Source organism: Psammomys obesus, unplaced genomic scaffold (genome assembly GCF_907164565.1).
Source record: "Psammomys obesus unplaced genomic scaffold, mPsaObe1.curated_primary_1811, whole genome shotgun sequence".
Taxonomy (NCBI): Eukaryota; Metazoa; Chordata; class Mammalia; order Rodentia; family Muridae; genus Psammomys; species Psammomys obesus.
In genome coordinates this window covers 25,863,464-25,888,495 of record NW_026596095.1, presented here as the reverse complement: position 1 = coordinate 25,888,495, position 25,032 = coordinate 25,863,464, and the positions used below count along the sequence as shown (strand labels likewise).

At 37.7% G+C, this 25,032-nt stretch overlaps 1 protein-coding gene across 1 annotated transcript in view; it reads left to right on the top strand.

Annotated features, from left to right (window-relative positions):
* The window catches only part of Rap1gds1 (Rap1 GTPase-GDP dissociation stimulator 1), a 102,257-nt gene that overhangs the window by 68,376 nt on the left and 8,849 nt on the right, over positions 1 to 25,032 (top strand). Inside the window, exons 6-13 of the mRNA XM_055628087.1 lie at positions 8,479 to 8,607; positions 10,838 to 10,963; positions 15,646 to 15,789; positions 16,255 to 16,386; positions 17,437 to 17,571; positions 19,772 to 19,897; positions 20,599 to 20,738; positions 23,390 to 23,516. Coding sequence (XP_055484062.1) covers positions 8,479 to 8,607; positions 10,838 to 10,963; positions 15,646 to 15,789; positions 16,255 to 16,386; positions 17,437 to 17,571; positions 19,772 to 19,897; positions 20,599 to 20,738; positions 23,390 to 23,516 — 1,059 coding nt within the window. The remainder of the gene's footprint in view (positions 1 to 8,478; positions 8,608 to 10,837; positions 10,964 to 15,645; positions 15,790 to 16,254; positions 16,387 to 17,436; positions 17,572 to 19,771; positions 19,898 to 20,598; positions 20,739 to 23,389; positions 23,517 to 25,032) is intronic.

The window sequence follows — 25,032 nt, the reverse complement described above, 5'->3', positions numbered from 1 at the left end:
GAACCTCAGAGGTAAGCCTTACCAACAAAATACAGGTGATAGAAGACAGATTCTTGGGCCTTGAAGAAACAATAGAAGAAATGGACATCTCTATCAAAGAAAATGTTAAATCTAAAACACACATGGCACAAAAAACATCCAGGAAATCTGGGATCCTATGAAAAGACCAAATCTGAAAATAACAGAAATAGTGGAAGGAAAAGAAACATAGGTCAAAAGCACAGAAAATATTTTTAACAAAATTGTGAAGAAAAAATTCCTAACCTAAAGAAGGAAATGCCTATCAAGATTTAGTAAGCATAGGGAGGAAAATAATAGTAGACCAAAAAGGAAGTACCCTCAGCACATAATGTTCAAAACACTAAACTTATGGAACAAATAAAAAAATTAAAAGCATCAAGAAAAAGACAACATATAAAGGCAGACCTATTAGAATAACACCTGAGTTGGCAGTGGAGTCTCTAAAAGCCAGAAGGGCCTAGACAGATGTATGATATAGGCTCTAAGAGACTACAATGCCAGCCCAGATACTTTGAATCACCATATATGTAGAAAATAAGACATTCCGTGTTAAAGCCATTTAAACAATATCTGCAAACCTAGCCCTACAGAAGAGACTAAAAGGAAAAGATCTACCTAAAGAGGTCAACCATGCCTAAGAAAACACAAAGAATAAATCCAAAAGAAGCAAATCAGAAGAACCCACACAGCCCACAACCGCACAATAGGGACTGACAAACCCTACTTATTGATAAATTTCAACATCAGTGGTCAGACTTCCCCCAATAAAAAGACACAGACTAACAATGGATGCAAAAACAAGATCCATCTTTCTTATGCAGTCAAGAAACACACCTTAGCACCAATGATAGACATTACCTTGGGGTAAAGTCTTGGTAAAAGATATTCCAAGAAAATGAATGTAAGAAGCAAATTGGAGCCATCTTAATATCTGACAAAACAGACTTAAAACCAAAACGAACCAGAAGAGATAGGGAAGGACTTTACATATTCATCAAAGGGGGAAAAAATCCACCAAGAAAACATTCCAATTTTTAGCATCTATGTTCCAAACACAGGGACACCTAAGTTCATAAAAGAAACATTACTACAGCTTTGAGAACATATTGATATTCACACTTGATACTGGGAGACTTCAGTACCCAACTCTCACCAGTAAACAGGTCATCGAAACAAAAAATAAACATGCTGGAGCTAACTGGTACTGTAAACAACATTTCACCCAAACAAAAGAATATGTCCTCTCAGCACTTCCAAAATTGACCACATACTTTACCACAAAGCAAGTGTCGACAGATGCAAGAAAATTGGAGTCGCATTCTGTATCCTGCCTCAACTACCATGGGTTAAAGCAGGACATAATAGCTTACACACTCATGAACTATGAACAGCTCACTACGGAAACCAAAAGATGGGTCAAGACAGAAAGGGGGCATAACAACAGACACCAAGGAAATCTAGAGAATTACAAAGACGTAGTTAAAGACCAAATTGGAAAATCTAAAAGAAATGGATAATTTCCTCTGTACATACCTCTTACCACAGTTAAACCATGATTTGATAATCAGTTTAAACAGACCTGTAACTGCTGATGAAATAAAAGCAGTAATTAAAGGTCTTTTAACTAAAGAGAAGGAAAAAAAAAAAAAAGAGACTAGGGCCGGATGGTTTTGGTGCAGAACTCTTCCAGACTTTTAGAGAAAATACCAGCACTTCTCATATTATTGCTCAAAATAGAGTCATGAGGTACATTGCCCAGTTGGTTTTCTGAGACCACAATTACTATGATATGCAAGCCACAGACCAAATAAAGAGAATTACAGACCAATTTCCCTTATGAACATAGATGCAAAATTTCTTAATAAAATGCTTGCAAACTGTATTTAAGAATATATCAAAATGATCGTGTACTATGATCAATTAGGTTACATCCTACAGATAAACAGGTAAATTGATGAATGCAATCTACCATATAAATACACTGAGACGAAAGTCACATGAACTCATTGGATGCAGAAAAGGCATTTGATAAAAATCCTTCATGATAAAATTTCTGGAGACTTTTATACAAGGGACATTTATCTGTGTAATAAAGGCAGTTTACAGCAAGCCTATAATCATAGCCAACATCAAGTTAAAAGGAGGTAAACTCAAAGCAATTCCAGTAAAATCGGAAAGAAGGTGGCCCATTCGCGCCATAGTAGTCAATATAGTACTTAAAAGTTTTAGAGCAGACAGCTAAAGGAGATCAAGGGGATATAAGTTGGAAAAGGAGAAGTCAAAGTACCTTTATTTGCAGATATTAGTATACATAAGCAACACTAAAGAGTCCACTGGAAAACTCTTATAGCTGATTAACACGTTAAGTGAAATAGCTGGATACAAAACTAAATCACAAAAGCCAGTAGCTTTCCTATATACAAAGCACAAACATACTGCAAAAGAAATCAGGGAAACAACACCTTTCACAGTAGCCTGAAATAATAGAAAGTAACTTGAGGTAATTATAACCAAGCAAGTGAAAGGCTTTTATGACAAAAACTTTTAAAACACTGAAGAAGTTATCAGAAGATAGGAAGACCTCCCATGCCCATGGATTGGTAGTATTAATACAGCAAAAATAGCCATCCAACCAAAAGCAACCTGCAGATTCAATGCACTCCCCATCAAAATTCCAGCACAGTTCTTCACAGAGCTTGAAAAGGCATTTTTTCAGCTTTGTATGAAAACCAAAAAAAAAAAAAAAAAAAAAAAAAAAAAGAATAGGAGAGCTAAAACAATCCTGAAAAAATGAAAGAAATGCAGGAGGTGTCACTATCCTGGATTTCAAGCTGTACTACACAGTATAGTAATAAAACAGGATGGTATCAGCATAACAACAGACATGTTGAATGGTGGAATCGAACTGCAGGCCCAGACATAAATTTAGACACATATGGTCACCTGATTTTTTTATAAAGAAGCCAGAAATGCACACTTAAAAAAAGAAAAAGAAAAGAAAGGAAAGTCTTGCTAGGCATAGTGATGCATGCCTTTAATCCCAGCACTCAGGAGGCAGAGGCAGATGGATCTTTGAGTCCCAGCCTGGTCTAGAGAATGAGTTCTGGGACAGCCAAGACTACACAGAGAAACCCGTCTCAAAGAAAAAAAGAAAGAAAAGAAAAACAGCATCTTCAACAAATGGTGCTGGTCAATCTGGATGTCCTCATGTAGAAGAATGAAATAGATCCAAACTTACCAGCCTGCACAAAACTCAATTCCAAAAGGACCAAAGACCTCAACATGAAACCAGATACACTGAACCTGATAGATGAGAAAGAAGGAACTAGCCTGAACGTGTCGGTATGGGAAAAGAATTTCTGAGCAAGGACCATTAGCACAGATATGAAAGTCAACAGTTATAAATGGGACCTCATGAAAGTGAGGAGCTCTTTCCCACAAAGCAGAGGACACTGTGGTGTGGACAGAGCAGCAGCCTGCAGAGTGGGCAAAGATTTCCACGAGCCTCGTAGCCACACTTTCATGAAAGACAAACTGTGCTGTGTTGAGACTATTTTCAAACCCCGAAAGAACTTCTTTGAATTCTCTATTAACTTTTTAACATGAGTATATTGGTTGAGGTCCCAGTATTTCTCAAGACTAACAAATTTTGCTTTTGCTTTTTTTCTTTTTGTCACTGAAATATATAACCTGGGGATAAATGGGACATTCTGAGTGTGAAACACATGTGTATGTTTTGTTTCTTAAAAACCTCTTCAAATAATGGATTGGAGGTTTATTTTTTAAAAATTTTAATTGTAGTTTTTTGCCCTCAGCACTGGGCTTACAGTGAAAGAAACATCTCTGTTCCTGGCAATAAACAGAAGGATTCTGTTTGGAAAGTGGAAGTCAGTCTTTACTTGCACAGTGCATTTGTGTAGCCAGGTACCACTACTCATCCTCAGTAACTTCTTACATTAGCTTTCACTTCACTATCAGTGAGCTTAATCTAGCCTAAAGTCTGGAATGCAGCATCCCTGAAAGTATTTTTAATATTCATATCCTAGAATGGAGGATGCAGGTGGGTCTTCAGTCTCTATTATTAATGTTTCGTTAAGTCGCAGGTGGGTCTTCAGTCTCTATTATTATGCCCAAATGGTCTTTGAACCAGTTTGTAATAGTCCATTTCATCAAGACTTTCCTGCTTTTTGGTTTTCACTGTACCAGCTACGTGCTGTTTGTTTACTTTAGTTTGGAGTTTTAATGCAATATCCTACTTGTATTTCTAATTGGCTATTTTTTTTATGTTTTTTTAAGTCTTAAACCAGTAAGGTTAATAATATTTTAGCATTGTCTGTAGAAGACTTAGGAATATGCTAAACATGTTATAAACGTAAGAAACCTGTTTTTAGTAACTGATTAATATAACTGAGTTATTGGTATTTCAGCATACATTCATGCACCTCTAGTCTATACCAGTGTTTTAAACATTAAACTTAAAATTCAGGGGGATAAAGGTTCCTCAACTTGAGATCTTCTCTCCAGATCTCCATTCTTTGGAGTTTCCATGAATGTGACCTGAAGAACTTGGAACCATTGACATTCAAGTGTAGGTAGGTAAGTGTTCACACCAGCGCATGCGTTGATTGCCTTCTCTCTCTTTGTACATGCATCTGTATTGCACCCCCTCAGTGCCTTTCCCCCTCCTCCCCTGTAGATCATGTAGGGCCTGTGTCATCTTGATACAGTGTAGTTTTGTGCTTTGGTTAGTATTTGTCTGTGATGTGTGTCAGGGGCAGTTGTAGAAAATCTTCAGACATTTATGATGTTGTGTTGTCTGAACACTGTCTCACACATACGTGTTTGCTGTGTATGGTTCTGGGTTGCACTGTGTGAGTTTCTGTGTTTGTAGGACCTCTGACAGAAGCTCATCTAGGGTTGTTGGTGTTTGTTCAGGGCAAATGTCATAGTCTCATTCTTGTTTCACGAACTGTTCATTGTGTCCAGAAAATACAAATTACTTGTGGTTCTACAAATTTCTTCCTGTTGGTCTTTAGAAGTCTTGCTCTTGATTTGGTTTATGATAGCCTGGAAGTCAGCTGTTCTCTGTTGAAGAACATTCACAAGCTTCCTTTAGACAAACCAAAAGTACCAGTGACAGAGTGATTTGCTTCTATCAGTAAGAATATCCCACACAAATAAGATCCCTACTTAATTGAAGACTTACTTAATGGTAACATACACAGTCTTAATTGAAATAGACTGAATCTGGAATAGTCTCCTAGGCTCATAGCCTGATTAAATAAGCAAACGAGAAAGTAAGGCGCTTTATTTAAAGTAATGTCTATCAAAATATCTGGAACCAAAACTTACTTGTAGCATGTTTTCTGTTGTTGCTGGGGTTTTTTTTTTTTTCCACCTGTATTTATTACGTCTGACAGTTACTTCATTAAAATTTAGAATTTTTCTCCCTGATTTCGTCCTTACACTCTCAACTCTTTAAAAAAAAAAAAAAAAAAATGGGTACTTCTTTGACAGTGACTCTTAAATGTTTGGTCTCTGAGCCCTTTTAGATTCCTAAAAATATGAAAGATCTTTAAGATTTTTTATTGTGTGTCTAAGTTATTACTAGCACTGCTTATAGTGATAGAAATTAAAATTTAAGTATTTACTATAACATTTTTAAAGTGATAAGCCCATTACTTGTTACTGTGAACAATCTATGAAAAGTGTTTTAAAAATAATATTGCTGAGAATAATATATCATTTTTACTGTGAATATTGTAACCAGAAAAAATACAGAAGTTATTTTTTAGTGTCACTGCCTGGGTTCAGCCAGAGTGCCAGTGTTTTTACCAGTCATTCTTTTCACACCATCAGCACACATATCACCATATTGAAAAAGAAAAAGAAAATACTGTTATTTGTATAAAACAGAATTTTTTTTTTTTGGCAGTTTTTTGGAAGGGTTTCAACAGTGTTCCAGGATACCTCTATCCATAAAGTATCTGCTTATTAAAGTTCATTTTTTTTCTCCTCTGGCTCTTCAATATCCAAGGAGAATTTATGTACACTGTGAGAAAATTTAGAGTCATCTGAACATGATTGTTGCTTTTAGTTGGCATCAGAGAAGCAGATATAAAAGAATGGACACAACTGGTCCAAATGAGTCAGTCCAGTTACATAACTGTACATTTTCTCTTGTGTGTGGTATGTGTGTTTTATGTGAGTATATAATTTATTTGGCTCCTGAGTAGTTTTTAAACATGTTTTCAAAAAGCAATTTTTTTTGCAAATTCCGATGATTCATACCATTTGGCTATGCTAGTCTTCTTAACAGCCTACTATAAGTCAGATGTTCCTATTGCAACTCGTATTTTAAAGACTTTCCTAAGCTCTACCTTAACTTTTTTCTTCTTTACCTGAAACCTAAATTGATGACATTTTTAAAGTAGTCCAAGGAAGTGACAGAGATGCCAGGCTAGGAGAGTGTCAGGAGCCTCATCCTCTAAGCGGCAGCATCCTGTTGTGTTACCTTCTGCGAATACTGTCCCTCCTCCAGTGCCCCTGCACTGCTGGATGTTTGCAAAGCTCAGTGACAGTACTGAGGGGGTGTGGGATGCTTCTGTAAGCAGTCGAAAGCAGAGTTTGACTCACTCAATGCATGCGCTAGTGCTCACGCTTACCTACCTGAGATTTAGTATTCAGCAGCTCTGCAGTATGTGACAAGGTAGTGAGAATGAGTAAATAGTACTGCTAAAGGGCAAAGGTTGCTGGGTCGGTCTGCCTGTACCAATGCTACTGGTAAGTAAGCAGAGTGACTACTGACTGGGAAAGGTTCTTGGTGCATGATCATTACAAATAGCATACTGGAAGTGGAAGTGTTCAGCCTGTGTAACACACCGCACTGTATTCGGTAGCATAAAGCATTCATTTAAATGCTTCATGATAGAGTCAGGAAAGTTTTTTTTGCATTAAAATTTGTAAAAGCAAATTATTTCATTGAATAAACTTTGTTTCCTTCATTTAGGATAAACCTCATAACTTTTCAAAACCGCTGCCAGTTTTGAAAAGTTCCATTAGATTGTTTGAACTGTAAGGGTAGCCGTCCTGTTTTCTCCGGTCAGGACCCAATAATCAAACCAGATCATTAGCCATAATTACCTACTTGGTTTTCAGGGACAATTATTAGTCTTTGACCATCTCTTCATAACTCATTTTAAAAGCCACAAAGATTAACAGCAGAGACCACCAGGCAAGGGATGAGCTGGCGTGTGAAAAAGCTCAACCCTGCACTTGTGTTCTTTTCTGATAGCCACCCACGCACACCCTCATCTGCAGGTTAAGAGCTGTGGAGAGTAAAAAAGGGATCAGTGGCTATCAGGGATTTGTGCTATGAAGAAAGTGTGTTTTGTAAGAAACAATTTTGTCTTTACCTCCCAGATGTATAACTAAATAATTTTTGAGAGAATTGTTAGCTTTTAGATAGCATATCATTTTTAAGGTGAGGGGGTCCCACCTTGGAAAGGACGCTACTGTCTTCAGACCTATGGTTGTCAGTACTACTCATGTGAACGCAGGGGTATCTCCTTCTCAGCTTCTTCTAAGAGGTGCTGCTCCCAGTGTTCATTAGGGCTAATTTACCTTCAACCTTGCTACACGTGTTTTATTATGACTGCCGTGAAGAAACATTATGGAGATACAAGGCATGTTTAGTGGCATAAAACTAATTAGTTCCTTAGAAACTGAACAATGGCAGCATTGACTTCACTTTCTTCACCTCTCAAGTCATTGCCTTATGCGGATGACCTGACTGTAATTAAGTAAAACTGATAAAGACATACTTTAGGTAATTCTTTTCCCCCTTGCTAAAACTGCATTCTTTCCTAGCCATCATCACAGAACGCTCTGCTTCCAAATATCCAGAACCAGCCACTTGACTACTGCTGCTGTTTTCTCTCATTATGAAGGAACTGTATTTTAAAAATTCTTCTCTTCATTCTTGGTCTCTCAACTTCCTGTTTTCCTTAGGCTTTCCATATATTCTGTGAGTTGCTGTTACACAGATGTTTCTAACCTTTTCATTTAAAGCCAGTGGTGTTTTAATATTTATAGATCTTAAAAGCCTGATCATCAAATGTACTAAAGCTATATGAAGACCCCATTTAGAAGAAAAAAACATTGGTTTGATAATATTTTAACAATTATTTTATTTCTAAATTCCTGCTAATCATTGAAAAGATTAAAAACTTAGGTCTTCTCAACTACTGTGATTTAAATACTCAAGTCAGTCAAATGGGTGTAGTTGGGCTAGAGATGGCTCAGCCCCTAAAGGTAGGCTCACAGCCAAACTGGCAAACGAATGGCCTTCATGTGCCTTAATTGTAATTCCAGAAGAACTGAGTTACAGAAGGTAACGCCTGCTTTCTGTTTGAAAATACAAGTCCTTCTTCCCATTTTCTCTTTCTGTTTCCACAGATTCCCTTCAAGCTCAGCTTATCAATATGGGCGTTATCCCAACCTTAGTGAAATTACTGGGCATCCACTGCCATAATGCGGCTCTTACAGAAATGTGTCTTGTTGCATTTGGGAACTTAGCAGAACTCGGTAAGTCTACAAGTCACAAGTGTTGTTAACTCATTAATGCTCCTACAGTGGCTATTTACTTCCTGAACCTGGGATCCAGTTAAATTATTTTAGTGAGTCTTCTAAGTATTCAAGATACTTTCTTAAGTGTTGAAAAAAATCCAATTATACCTTTTTATTAATTTGTTTACAACTATGACTTTTGCTTCTTTAATTATTGCTGTATGTATTAGGATTTAAATTTTAGGAGCTTTGCAAAGTATATAGCCCAGTAGAGTGCTTGTAAGACTTGACAAGAGGCCTGTGGCTCTACTCATACCAACACACACAAAAAATAAACATAATTTTTTAATAAATTATTTGATAGACCCTTAAAAGCATTAGCAAACTAAAGTGCTTCCTTGTCTTTTCACAAAATTCCTAGAAGTGACAGGTTTTATGTTGAGAGGGTGTGCGCCTGTGTGCATGCAGCACGGATTGAGTGTGGAAGGCAGAGGGTCGCTTACTGGAACTGCTCTGGCCCTTCTGCAGTGTGGGTCCCTGGGATTGAACTCAGGTTGAACTCAAGTGCCTTTACCCAGTGAGCCCTCTTCCAAGCTCCTGTGTATTTGTGTATGAGTATTATAGAGCAAAATTTCAGGAACCTTTGAAAACAAGAAGACAGGTAGAACAAGACCAACGCTGCAGACATTTCTTTGTAATAACAAAAAGGGTGGATTGCCTCAGCCCTTCCTCTCTTTTTTCTGTTCCATCTTTTTCTCTATTTCCTGTATTTCCTTCTCTCTCTTGTTTCCCCTTCCAACTTTTGGGATGAATCATTCCCACAGCCATGTTTATAATTCATAATGTTTACAGAAAGGCGTTGGTGTTTTGCCTTAACTAATGTTAAAGCATAAATATATTTATTAATCTTCCATTTTATAATGAAACAAAAGGCCCCTGGACTTTACTATTAGCTTTTCTAAAAGTTAGTGTTCTTTGTACACTATAAATCAGAACCTTTTTAGTACTTCAGTTTGACTCAAAGCTTAAACTAGTAGAGGTATCTGTCTGTCTGTGGAGATCTGATGACAACTTTGGTAAATCTTTCCACTGTAGGTTCCAGATATCAAACAAACTCGGGTTTGTGTGGCAAATGCTTTTACCTACTGAGCTATCTTACTGCCCTGGAAATATTTTTTAAAGTCTTTCTCCCTTTTTTTCCAGACACTTTCTCTCTTTAACTGTCATTCAATTTCATTTTTACATACAAGTAAAAAAAACACTCCTTTCATGGTTATATTTCTAAATCTTGTAAATGCTTCAACTTGAGGAATATGCAGAACTGCGACATGACTTCATAGGAAGGAAGTTAAGCGGCCAGCTTGATCCCTCCCGTGTTTTCACTGGGCCCAGAGAGCCCCGAGGGTTTCAAGGGTTGAGAAAGTTGAACAGGAGGTTGTGGCTGCATTGACTCCATTTGACCAAAAGCATGTGCAGACATAGGTGACCTAATGACAAAAAGCCATAAGCATTCAGGGATGCGTCTGACTTGTGTAAGTCAAAAAGTAGAGGCAGTGGAGATAGAGGATGTGATTAGGAAAGCTGTGTGTAAAAATGAAATTGAATGGCAGCTGAAAAGGGGAGTGTTTTATATCTAGATTTTTAGATGCTGGTTGACAGTGAACTTCTGGAGGGGAAGGGTTAGACATGCTAAAGGGGACAGGATGAGGCTTCAAGAACACCGGTGAATTGGCTTTCGAATATTACCTGTGAGCTTGTGTCTTAGTGATAGAATACATGCCCAAGGCCTTAAGTTTAATCTCTAACACTGCAAAAACAAGTAACAAAAATTCAGGAGTCGTGTCAGAAACAGGGCAGAAGCATTTCAGTTTAAGTGGTGCCAACGATGCAACATTGTCATCTTTTCTTCAGCAATGTAAAATATACTGCTCCGAGCAATTTCCTCCTTTGCATGAAGGCCTTCAAAGTATGAATTTATGACTTAGTGACTTTATCGTTGCTATAGCTACCTATACGTTATGCCAGGGAACTAATTTTATGGCCTCAAATGTAACTGGGTCAGAACATTTTCTCTAAAGTTTTAGATATTTTCTGTTTCAAGGGCATTAAAAGCCAATTTGATTGTTTCCTGTGTATGAAGAGCTGTGTGTTCAGTGATAGTACAAAGTGACTGAGTATCAAAAGTAATAGGAAAAAAATTCTGGGTTTAATTTTGTTTGCTTACTATAAATTCTTTTTTATTTTTCAGAGTCGAGTAAAGAACAGTTTGCTAGTACAAACATTGCTGAAGAGCTGGTAAAACTGTTCAAGAAACAAATAGAACATGATAAACGAGAAATGATTTTTGAAGTTCTAGCTCCATTGGCAGAAAATGGTAAGGAAAAAAAGACCTTTTGATGTTGGATTGTTTAGAGTTTTTCAGGTTCTTTCTTTAAATATTATTTAATTTTATTCTCTGCATTGGTATGAAGGTGTCAGAATCTATGGAAATGGAGTTGTAGATAGTTGAGGTACCATGTGGGTACTGAGAATTGAACCTTGGTCCTTTGGAAGAGCAGACTTCTTTAATGCCAGTTCTTAATTCAAAGCTCTTCTTTATGCTATTAATGTTGCTATATTTTATTTGTGTATCTCTAACATCAGCTATATTATCTCTTCCATGGCTGTATCTAAATTTAGAGAAGCTTCTTTCCAAGTTTGATTTTAAAGTCTCAACAAAGATGCTTCTGCAGTTATTTTTTGCTGTAATGTAGAAGACAGATGAGGGATAGGATGATGGTTCAGTGGATAAAGTCTTTGCCACTCAAGCATCAGGTCCCAGAACCCATGTAAATGTCATGTATGGCAGTGGAGAAAGGTGGAAACTGGCAGGTCTTTCTTTGGGTGCTGGCTCCCAGACAGCCTGTCCAGTTAGCACACGTCAGGTTCAGTGAGCCATCCTGTGTCAAAAAACAGGGTAAGGGATGATTGAGGAAGACTACCAGTGCCGACATCTGACCTAAACATGCACTGTCACACACAGACACACAGAGAATTTTAAGAAGACAAATGAGGTCAAGAGATTAAACTCCACTTAGGAACACCCATAAAGACAAACGATGATAACAGCTAGGATTTCTAGCCCTGTCAACAATGAGGATAAACATCCTCATTGGGCAAAACATTTTAAGAGAGGAACCCAAAAAAGATAAGAGTATATCAGGAAACAAACGCTATAAATGAGCTCTTAAATATAATGTCTACTGCATACTAAGAAGAGCCAGACACCGACTGACAAGGCAACACACTAAATTTATAAGAACCAAGAGACAACCTCAAATCTCCAGATGCTACAGTTATTGTCCACTGCTATAACGTAGGGATAGTGGGAGCTAATAAGGTTGTATTTGCTGAGTAAAGTGCTCACTGGGCAAGTGTGAGGACCCGAGTTCAAATCCCAGAACCGACTTAGCACCATGCACCTATAATCCTAGTGCACCTGGAACAAAATGGACGACAGTAGGCTGCTGTGCCTGGCAGTTAGGAGAGAGACACTGTCCTGAACAAGGCAAGGTAGGGACCAACACTTGAGGTTGTCCTCTGGCCTCTACATGTGCATCATGATCATCCACACTCAAAAACACACGCACGCACACACACACACACACGAGGAAAACAGGTCACTTACTGTGTGTCCAGAGAGAGGAAAAGCAATCTGAAAAAAAAAAAAAAAATCAGAATGGAAGCTTTAAATAATAAAAGTGCAACAATGCAGACTTAAAACGTAAACAAATAGAAATTCCCAGATTGAATTTTCCAGCCAAAATAATGGTTGTATTAATTTTAATGGCAAGTTTAACAGCCAGTTAGATACAGTTAAATCAAGGAACCCATAAACTGAAACATGGGTAGAAAGGAACTCTTGAATGAAGTCTAGGAAAAAGAGAAACAGTTACACAAAGGAAGATAGATCATCATAGATATTCTGGAAATCTATAGTGCAGAGGCAGCATTTAAAGACGTGTTGGCAAAGAAGATCTAAAATTGCAAAAGACACCAAGTTCATGGCCAGTGTGGTAGACATAACAAGTTTTTAGACAGCCAGGGCCACCACAAAGAGGCCCTGCCTCAAAAAGACTTAAAAGGAAGTGCATATATGCACATAATATAAAATACACCACAGAATACAGAGATAGACTCTTTGCTAAACAGTACTTGGAACACAAGGAAAAATATAGTTGGAAGCACATTCCCATTGCATTTTTTTCTCCTTGAGATGAGGGTCTCTCTGTTACTTATCTCTGGCTGTTCTGGGAGTTACTTTGTAAACCAGGCTGGCCCTGAACTCAGTGAGTCCACCTGCCTCTGCCTTCCAAGTGCTGGGATTAAAGACATGTACCACTATACCCAGCTCTGCATAAATTTTTAAAATTGATTTTAAATAAGGTCCTGGTTTCAATTTGCAATTTAAAGCTAGAAAGTTTATCTTTAAGTATAGCAGGCAGGTCCTTAAACCAAGCCTGAAAACCTGAGTTCAGACCCCAAAGCCACATTGTATAAGTAGAGAACCAATTCCCGCAAGCTGTCCCTTGTTCTCAACATGGGCATACAACACACACAATCTCAATCTCTCTCTCTTTCTCTCTCTCCAATGTAAAAATACAAAAAAACATTTAAAAATATGTCTCTCTTTTTCTTTCTCTTTTTCTCTCCAATATAAAAAAATACAAAAAAAAAACATTTAATATATATTTTTCAGTTATATAAAGTTAAATGAAAAATAAGAGCTAATGTAGCTCAGTAGGTCTTAGGAACGGTTATTTATTTGGTGAAATAATAAAATACGGAAGTGATTTATTGTAACAACCAGGTTTATAAGCTTGAGATACAAAGGGGAAGGACTCCTGATCAGAGAGAAATGTATAGAGGGACTTCTTGGATTGTTGACAATTTCTCGATCTGGGTAATGAAAAGTAACTGTCTTTTTCATAATTGCTTATGTTTAATATCTATTTTTCTGCAGCTATGGCTTTTCTCTGGCTTTTAAGAAAAGGTTCTATGATGGCTGATCTTGACTGCCAGACTGATTGGCTTGGGTTGAGAAGTTCCTAAGGTTAAAGCATAGCTCTGACTGTGTCTCTGAGGGTTTCCAGGATTAACTAAGAGGGTAGAGACTGCCCTGACACTGTGCAACAGCTTTCTAGTGATACCCTACCTCAGTGTGGCTGAAACAGGAGGCAAAGCATAACCAGCCTTGCTTTGTTTATTTAATACACGGTAGGTTATTTAACATGCACAGTGATACACCTCTGCATTCATGCATATGCATTCAAACAAGTGAGGAAGATAGTCCTTGTGTGGAACGGTGTGGATAAATGTGCTAGAATGTCTGCCTTGCCAAACATTTCTGGCTCATCTTAACTAAGGCAATTGAAGGTTTCTAAATCTGTGATTACAGTCAAACTGTAAAAAGAAAGATCTGCAAACCTTCATTTTGGCATATTTCACATGTTCTAAAATGCCTTAAATCTTGCTTTTCGGGAGAAAACTTCTTTTTCATCTCATTCGATAGTTCTACAAAAGTAAAATGTGACCCTGATCTTCAGCTGTTATGTCAAAGAATTACCGTAACCTCCTTACAGAATATCCATACAGCAGTGTTTTTATTTATTTCCTGTTTTCTCATCCACCTAAAGGCAGCTGAATAACTGCAGGGTACAGTGATAGACCCTTGAAAACTTGTCTCTGTATTAATTATTTGCATCTTAATCATTTTTTCTCTTTTGCTATACAAAAAGAACAGTTATGACTTTGTATCTGTATGGTTCAGGCTTTAGAATCTCTAAAATTTTTGTCTTAATTGTAGTTTTCAATTCTAGTTTCTGCACATCTTTAGCCCTAGTGCTCTGTAACCAAGGAAACAGCCTACTTTAAGTATGGCCAAATACAGGTGCATTTTCACAAAAGTATTTTGTATATTTAAAGATATTCAAAGGAAATTACATAAAAGAATAAATATTAAGTGTATGTATATTTTAAACTCTTTCACGTGACAAGCTGAAACTGCCACTGCTGTGTGTGACATACATACAGCTTATGGGGACCAATGACTAAAGTAAACTCCAAATAAAACAGCAAAATTTAAATTTTTGACAGATAGATATGGCTACAAATATAAAATCCTCAAGAACATAAGTGGTATAGTAATAGAATAAGATAGGAGGACTACAAAACAATAGACTTAATGTAGGGGTAAAGTTGCTATTGCAGTCAGGTGTTTTAAATGAAACTATTATATAAATTCTTTTTCTGAAATAACACTTTATCAATTAACCATGAGAAGACTTAATTTTTTCCTTTCAACTGTATTATGAACATTTTAAAGATATATTATGAAATAGAATTTAATGTAAGAAACCCCCATGTACTCATGACAATATCTTTTTTTAAACAATGAGCTTTATTTTTAAAAGATTAATTTATTATTTATACAGTGTTCTGCCTGCATGTGTGCCTGCAGGCCAGGAGGGGGCACCAGATCTCATTATAGATGGTTCTGAGCCATCATGTGGTTGCTGGGAATTAAACTTGGGACCTTTGAAAAACAGCCAGTACTCTTAACCCATAAGCTATCTCTCCAGCCCTGAAGTTACCTTTTTATTCAAAACCCGTAGTAGATGTGTTTTAATATTACATTACATAACAAATACGTATGTGTATTATAGACATATGTGTGTATAATATGCTATTGCCTTCTAGCATAATCATGGTATATAAAATATAGTGATACTGGTTGCTGTCAGAACTAAGAAAGACCTGATTTATTTGAGTACTGTAAGACATTTTGAGAGGATAAATAATTTTGAATAGAAAAATGATGTAAGTTTTGTGTAATCAAGCTGGACCATCAAATACGAAAGCTTGAAACTCAAGTGTTCAAAGGTAGGTTTTTGGTTTTTATTGAAGTTGTGCATTAACTAAGCTTAAAATATGCTAGTTAAAATTCTTCATAACAGATCACTTATACCAAAGGGCCTGTGTCATCAAATCTTCTGTTTTGTTCACGTTGCTCTGTAGATGCTATTAAACTACAGCTGGTTGAAGCAGGTTTGGTGGAGTGTCTTCTGGAGGTTGTTCAGCAGAAGGTAGATAGTGACAAAGAGGACGACATTGCTGAGCTTAAAACGGCTTCAGATCTAATGGTTTTATTACTTCTTGGAGGTGAGTTTTAGCTTTGCCAATCAAAGAACATGGTCATCAGACTCTTTAGACCTATTGAGCCATTTGTAAACACTATGCTAGGCATCTTCTTGTTTTCTTCTTTTGTTTACTGTTGCTGTGATGGCTTTGAAACTATATGCCTATGAAAAGAACAAAAAATGACAAACTCAAGAAAAAGTTATGTCTTTACTGTCTGTCTTCCAATATTTGAAGACCTGTCATGGAGGAGAGAAGACTATGACACCAGAGAACTAAAGACTGGACAGTTCTTGGAAACTTGAGCTGCAAAATTCATCAACTCCAGTGTCTGATATCTATTAATAACCTATTATAATATTGCCCTCATTATGAACCTAATGGTTTATGAGGTGTCTGTTTTCCTAGTTGGATATCTGCTTTGGAACGTGGGCTTGTTACTCCTAATTATATTTCTCTTATTTAACTATTTGTTTCATTTCCTTCCAGATGAATCCATGCAGAAACTTTTTGAAGGAGGAAAAGGCAATGTGTTCCAAAGGGTGCTTTCTTGGATTCCATCAAATAACCACCAGCTGCAGCTTGCTGGGGCACTAGCCATTGCAAATTTTGCCAGGAATGGTATGCACATTAGTTATTCCTTGTGAATAAAGTGTTCTGCAGTTTTTAACTTTCTGCTCTTCTTTCACATACACCAAAAGTGTACAGTTCAGAAATGTTTGTGTGTTGTTTCATTAATCTTTTAGGACTGAAATATTTGTAGTGAATTTACCAACAAATAACATTTTGTGTAGTCTTCTGAATTCTGAAGTTTAAAGATGAATGATCATGCAAGTGGTTTTGAATGCTTTGTGCTTCAAGTTTAGTGAACCCAAGCATATACATCTAATGGGAGATATGCTCTTTTTCCAGTCATGTTATTTTGGCTTTAATAATCTGAATAGTCTTTCTTGGATTATTGGGTCGTAACTTTATACCCATGTTTACACATGAGTAATCCTGTGGGTATACAGTATTTAGTTTATTAACATTTTAAAGGCACTGCACCTTGTAGCTTGTCAAATCTTGATGCTTTTGATAGTTAATCTAAGAACTCTTACTTTTACTAGGAAATAAGGAGTAATTCCATTTTGCTCCAATGTGTACACTATTCATAGATAACACAGGTTGAATGTCCCTTAATCCAATATGCTTGAGACCTTAAGCATTGTAGATTTTGGATTTTCTTAGATTTTGGGATATTTATGTAGACATTAGGCGATATCTTGGTCAGAAGACCCAAGCCTAAACATGAAACGTGTGTTTCCTGTACATGTGTGCATACAGCCTGAGAATAAGTTAGGTGATATTTTTAGAGCCTCTTAACTGTGCTTGCTTGATCACATGGATTCAGTTATAGAGTTTGTACACTCAGAGTCATGTCAGTAACCCACATTCTCAGGCATTAGAGTATTTCAGACTTTGAAGTTTTGCTTCAGGAATGTTCAGCCTATAAACTATCATTCCTGAGTCACTTTCTCCTCCCTCTAAAAGAACTGTTTAGTAATGGCTTTAAGGCTGGCAGAATATTAGGCTTGCAATGAAGATCAGTGGAGAGTATAAAAGATTTAGTGCAGCAAAAGACTTATGCATGTTTTTCTAAAGGAAGAAATTTGCCTTTGCTTTGTGTAGATGGAAACTGTATTCATATGGTAGACAATGGAATTGTAGAAAAACTCATGGACCTACTGGACAGACACGTAGAAGATGGGAATGTGACTGTGCAGCATGCAGCACTAAGTGCCCTCAGGAACCTAGCCATTCCAGGTAAGCTGGGGCAGCTGTGTGAGTCAGAGAGACCAAATGTTAAATATATTTTCTGAGACAGTACCAAACTGATCTCTTTTTTTTTAATATACATAATTTATTCACTTTACATTCTGATTGTAACTCCCTGCCTTGTCTCCTCCTGGTCGAACCCGCCCTCTCTCCTTCCATCCCTCTATCCTCCCCACCCACAACCCAGTCATCAAAGGCAACACCCTCCTCCCCTACCATTTGATCCCTGCCTATCAAGTCCCATTAGGACTACCAGAATACTCTTCTGCTGTGGCCCGGCTAGGTTGCCCCGCCCTGGGGAAGTGATCAAAGAATAGGCAACAGAGTCCATGTTAGAGGCAGCCCCTGTTCCCCTTACCAGGGAACCCACATGGAGACTGAGTTACCTGTGGGCTACATCTGAGCAGGGGGTCTAGCTCCTCTCCATGTGTGGTCCTTGGTTGTTGCATCATTCTCTGCAGGACCCCCTGGGCCCAGATCTCTAGAATTTATCAGTTTTTATGAGCTCTTTGCTTTCATTATATCACATGCTTAAGCTTCTTAAAGTATCTTCAGGTAAATTAAGATGTGACATCAATAAACAGAGTTCCCTAAAAAATAGTTAATTAAGGTAGTGGGCTCCTTTTGGGTTTATTTCATTCTATGAGCATATACATAGTTTTTGAAAATAGCCTTGATGTATCTTTGTATCAACAGTTTTGAGCTATGGAATGACATTGTTAGAGAAAATTACATGGATGACTGTTAAAGCTAATTCTTTTGTCTATTTCCTAAAATTAAATTTATGGCAAAGTAAAATAGTGTAGTAACAGGAAGATCCAATCAAAATGTATTTGATTTGTATAGCATACTGGTAGTATTTAATAATGGCAGTCACATTTATATTAGTACAGTTGAGTCAAATACAGTGATAAAGAAAAACACTAAAGCTAACTAAATGCTTTAAAATTGTGTTTTAAAAAACTAGTATGATCTTTGTATGTTATATCTGAAAACATACATAAAAAATACCCAATCTCATGTTTTATTTGCTCTACTCCTAGGCCAGGGGACCTGAGATAGGCTGTATCCCAGGCCAGTCTCAAATTCACTATGTAGGTTATGAGGACCTTCAACTTGTGATCCTTTCATCTCGACGTTCTGTGCTCTTACTGCTAGCATACGGCAGCATGCCCAACAGCTTCACTCTTACCGTTTCTAAACAGAAAGGTATAAAACAGGACCTTAACCAATGCATGGATCTGGAAAAGACCATCCTGAGTAGGGCAACCCAGACCCAGAAAGATATGCATGCTATATACTCACTTATAAGTGGGTATTGGCCATATACAACACGAGGACCATACTACAACTACAGACCTAAAGAAGCTAAATAACAAGAAGGACCCTAGAGAGAATGCTTAATTCTCATTCAGAAAGGCAAATAGAACAGACACCAGAAGCAGTTGAAGAGAGGGAACAGGATGGGAGCCTACCATAAATATCCTCTGAAAGATTCCACCCAGTAGGGGATTGACACAGATAATGAGACTCACAGCTAAACTTTGGGCAGAGTGCAGGGAACCTTATGGAAGGGGGGGGGGTGAGGACCCAGAGAGCACAGGAGCTCCACAAGAAAACCAACAGAGGCAACAAATCTGGGCCCAGGGTTCCCTGTAGGGATTGAAGCACCAACCAAGGACCAAGCATGGAGAGGACCTAGACTGCCTGCTCAGATGTAGCCCATAGGCAGCTCAGTCTCCTTGTGGGTGTCCTAGTAAGGAGAGCAGGGGCTGTCTCTGACATGAACTCTATTGCCTGCTCATTGATGACTTGCCCCTGGCAGGGCATTCTTGCCAGGCCACAGAGAAAGAGGATGCAGGCAGTTCTGATGAGACTTGATATCCCGAGGTCAGATGGCAGGGAAGGAGGACTCCTCCTTTCTGAGGACTAGGGGCGAGGGATACGGGGGGAGGCGGGTGAGAAGGAGGGAGAATGGGACTGGGGTGAGGTCAAGGGAGGGCACTAAAATTGAGACATAAAGTGAACAAATTTTAAAAAAATAAATTTAAATATAAAAAATACAAATAAGGCCTTAAAGCTACTAGGTACTAGATATTTGTTGAACTGAATGTTTAATTGAGAATGTTAGCACCATTCTAACTATGGTCTCTCTCTCTCTCTCTCTCTCTCTCTCTCTCTTTTCCAGTTATAAATAAAGCAAAGATGTTATCAGCTGAGGTCACAGGGACAGTTTTGAAATTCCTTAAATCTGAAATGCCCCCAGTTCAGTTCAAACTCCTGGGAACGCTAAGAATGTTAATAGATGCACAAGGTAAAAGAAATGGTTTCCAAGTCACGTTCTTGTTGCAGAGTTCTTACTTATGTGCCCTTAAGCTTAAAGGGGACTTGATTTTCTAGTTGTCAGAATTATGGACTTGTAAGAATAAATAGAGAACAAAAGTTTTAAAAAGATTGATTGTAGGCTTAATTCTCCTGCTAAATGATTTTGAGTGAAAATCATGTCGTATATTATGGTTAATACCTAGGTGCTATATGTGTTGATGTATTACCCATGTTTGCCTTGTTTTAAAAACCATGCTTTCGTACAGCGATGGTCAAAATTTTTACAGATTTATTTTCTATTTTTTCTGTTTGGAAAAAAACCTATTTAAAAACACTCCTGGGAGTGAACTGGGTTTGTTTGCTTGCTGTTTTTATGCATTTCCAATTTCTTTATCCTTCTTTGTCTTGATTGCTTCGAGTCCTTTGAAAACCGTTTGTTGCCAGAGCACTAACATTGTTAGGTATAACCAAGAATATGAAGTTATGTGGTCTTGAGTCTGTGTGAGAGCCTGTAACATTATAGCATAAGCTAAATAGCTCACCGGGCAGGGATCATTCCCAGCTCTTGCTTTTATAGAATTGTTGCACTGGGTTTTTAGACCTGTAATTTTCCTCCCTGCGCCTGCTTTCGTGTCAGCCCATTGCCTGTCAGTGATTCCATCTGGTTGTGCTTTGCCTTGTTTCCTATAGCAGAAGCTGCTGAACAACTGGGAAAGAATGCTAAATTGGTGGAGCGTTTGGTTGAGTGGTGTGAAGCCAAAGATCACGCCGGTGTGATGGGAGAGTCAAACAGACTGCTCTCTGCCCTCATCCGACACAGTAAATCAAAAGTAAGTCCCAGGGGAAGCCATAGGCTAACAATCATCAGAGTGGACATCTTGGGAGCTGGCCATTCTAGATTCTGCACCACATGCTGACATAATCATGTATTTCCTCAAAATATCCTAATCTCCAATGCCAAGAGGAAATAAACATTGAGGTTTTCATTCAGTTCTGCTACATCCTACTTAAAGGTAAGGCTTTGGTGGTAGGAGCTAGGAGAAGAGGGAGAAGGGCTTTTTCAGGTGTATATACCTAGGTGTCAAAAGGGACAGTTTTAAAGGAAAATAGCAAATGCAGGTCTGTTGGAGAGAGGGGAGGGGGGGGGGGGGTTGTTGGAATTAAGGTGAATTCTATATGCCAGGTAAAGTATCTGGGTTAGAGTCTCCAAAAAAGTAGGTCTGCCACCTCCTTCCCTCCAGTGTTATGGGGATTAAATCAGGTTTGGATATTCTAGGATGTGCTCTATGAGCTACATCTCCAGCTTTTTTTTTTTTTTAGAGAATTTCATTTTCTTGCCCAGGCCACCTTGGAAGACTGAGATGAGGCATGTGCCACCATACCCAGCAGAATTATAAAATTCTTAAAGGATTTTAACCAGTAGAGTATCATTATTTTGAGTCTATTTAGAAAGATGGCTTTAGTCCCAGTCTGACTTGGGCAGATGTCACTCTTATTTATAAACTTGAGACCATATCTTGTTCATAGTCTATCAAGAAAATCACCCATATGGAGAAGCTGTTTAATAAAAGTGATGAGGTCATTGGAGAGATGGTAGACATTTAACTAAGGAAATACTGAGGTGCCTGTTCCCATGAGAGGTGACATGCTTTTACTTAGAAGCTTGGACTTAGAGATTGTCATTACAAACATTCATTCATTCATTCCCTGCTATTCTATCACACGAACTGTTCATTTGAAAAGAGAAAAATGAGAGTCCATAGACCTTCTTTAGGGGGCTGTGTGCATCTATTAATGTTTTCTGGTCTTTACTCAGTAAGCTCTTAAGAAAGTTCCATGAAACTCTTTAATGATTTTAAGAATTATATCCAAGATTCAAAAAAAAGCTGTTATCTTGTTACTAAGTAGGCAATAGTTAGAAAAGGTTTTTAAAGCCTCATTTCTCTGGGACAGGTGAGGTGCCTTAGTTAGTGGGGCTTATCGGCAAGCCTGATTCCCTGAGTTTGATCTCAGAATTTGACAAGATAGCAGGAGAGAATTCCCAAGAATTGTCCTCGGACCTCAGTATGCACTTACATACATGCATAAACACAATAAATACTAAGAACAACTTTAAAAGAGGTTAAAGTGAAACACTTAACAGCTGTTAGTAGAGTACAGCTGCCCATGAAAATGTAACTGTAACTCTTAGATGCCACTAATTTGGAGTGTGAACTGTGGGCTCAAAGCAATGATATTTTCTACAAATAGTTGATTCAAACCTTTATGTATGATAGAAACATAAAGGAAAATATTTTTAAATAGTTTAGAAAGTTAGAGAAGTAGTCATAGTTACAGTTAAAGTTTTACAGCATTGAAGCTAGCCGGAAGTAACTTTAATTACTTTGAAATTTAGGTTTTCTCTAAAATCACAAGTAGTGTGAAAGATACAAGAACTGTGACTGATAACCATATCTGACCTTTCTGCCATATGTCATACATGTCCTTTTTATAGAATAGCTTTGTAGGTGGTACAAAAACGTGAGAGATAAATCATAGGACAGATGAAGTCACTTGACAGAAGACAGGCTGAGGAGTTGGCTTTGTCAAAGTCAGTGTTGACCCTAGGACTTACCCACTATGCTCCTACTCTATGCTCCTCACCGCCTCTTCCTCAGAGTCCCAGTGAGATAGGGGAACCGAGAATGGTGGCAAACATTCTATTTGTGTTTTGTTGTTGTCTGTCTTGTTTTGTGTTTGTTTTCGGCGTGGGGAATGTGCATGTGAGCATTCACACGCACATGCTCTCTCTCTCTCTCTCAATATTGTTTTGGTTTGATTCTTTTGCATTTATAATCTCCGCTTCCTTCCCTCCAAACCCTCTCATACACTCCATATACCCTGCCTCAAATCTCACTAATTGTAGGTATATGTTTGTTTTCAAGACTGGCTGACTGGGACTGGACATCCTGTTGGTGTGCTCTTCCCTGGGGAAGACGATTTCTCCTATCTCAGTCCTTTGACATGTAATTTTTCTCAAATTCGTCAAATCAAACAAAAGAGTAAAAGATAATCTTTAAATGTTTTAGTTAAAAAAAGAAGAAGAATTTTACCTATCGTACCTAGAGAATTGCTTTGGCAGTATCATGAACATTTTTAAAGCAAAATTTTTTACATTCCAACCTTGTTTTCTGTTGATTCTGATAAAACATACGTTTGGGAAAATTATATTTTTATTTCTTTAGTTTCAGTAGCTTCTAGACCTCTCTGTTCCTTGACAGGAAATGCAGTGGTCTTTTTCACTTAGGCAATTTAAATTGTCATCTTTTGATGAATTTATTTAAAGCTAAGAACTTTTCCGTGATGTATAGTTAAAATACAGTGATTCATACAGGACATGGTCAGAAAACCACTCAACTCAACAATGAGTTGACTGATTGGAATGCCATCTCTTTATGTGTAAAATTAAAGTTTATAATTCTATGATATTTATTTATTGTAGGATGTAATTAAAACCATTGTACAGAGTGGTGGCATCAAGCATCTAGTTACCATGGCAACTAGTGAACATGTAATAATGCAGAATGAAGCTCTTGTTGCTTTGGCACTAATAGCAGCTTTGGAATTGGGTAAGTACCTTGCTGACAAACTTATTTTTTCCTATTTTTATCTTGGATGAGAGGAAGCCTAGGAGTGGAATTGAAATCAGATAGAACCTTGGCTGTGGAGATATTTTGCTAGTGTGTACATCCGAATATATGGAAAATCATATGTAAGTTGCTGTCACAGGTGTTTCCTATGGCTGTATTTTGTGTAACATTTTTAGACCTGCACTTTCAGGCTTAACTTTAGGTGCTATTTTATTTCAAAGATACATAAGAGATTTTCAACAGGCATTATAGATATTTGAAACGAAACCTGGTTCTCACAGCAAGCATCTGGAACTAGGTTTCTAGCTCAGTTGGCAGAGTATTTGCCTAGCATGCACAAGGCCCTAAGTTTGATCCCCACGTGCCTGTTAATAACCTCTATAAATGTTGTTCTATCACTTTATAGTACTGCCTTTATCTGAACTCTTACCTGTCTTTTGTGTGTTAAAGCAGAGTTAAATGACACTGTTAGTTTTTGTCTACGCTTGCTGATGGCTGTGTACAGCATCTGTGTGGGCAGAGTTATCCATGAGAAGCTGATGGGTGGCACCTTTTGCCTCAGGAACCAGAGCCTGGTACTGTCAGCCAGGGATTGTGTATCAGAGCCACATAACCTTTGGCTAAAACCCAAATCGCTTTACAGCACATCCTGCTCATAGGGTCTTTTTAAGTATAGAATTTTGTTCTTTGCAAATATGAATAATTTGGCCTCTTCCTTTCCTATTGTATCCCTTTTTATATCTTTCTCTTACTGCACCAGCTAAGACACTACATTAAACAAGAGTGGAGAGTGAACAACCTTATTATGCTCTAGATCCTAAGAGGAAAAGCTCCCTACTTTTTTCCAAAGTTATTATATCCCCCTTAACAATGAGTGTAGTGTTTAGCCTGTAATATGTTAAGGTATGTATTAACTAGGTATTCCTAGTTTCTTCAGTACTTTTATCATGAAAGGATGTTGAACAGTCTCAGATACCTTTTCTTTGTCTATCGTGATGTCCTTAAGTCATTTTCTATCGTGTGTTCATTGGTTTTCATGTTGAACAAGGCTTGCAACCCTGGAATGAAACCAAACTATTTGTGGTTCATAATAACTTTAATGTATTCTAGGATTTGATTTGTAAATACTCTGTTGACAAATTTTGGTTGTTGTGTTCATCAGGGAAATTGGTCTGTCTTTTTCTTAGTTTTTATCTAGTTTGGGTATCAAGGTGATAACAGTTTGAGGAGTACTGGCCTTAGTCTTTAGAAGCTTGGCAGAATTCAACAGTGAATCAGCCTGTGGCTGTTCATTACTGCTTCAGTCTCACTGCTTGTTACAGGTTGAACAGTTTAATTTTGGTAGGTCATGTGAGTGAGAAAGCAATCCGTTTCATGTGGGTTTTCCAGCTTTGGAATCTTAAGTTTTCAAAGTCCCTTTAATGTCTAATGGATTTTGTTGGCATGTGTTTTAACAACCCCCTTTTCATCTCTAATTCTATTAATTTGGGTCTTG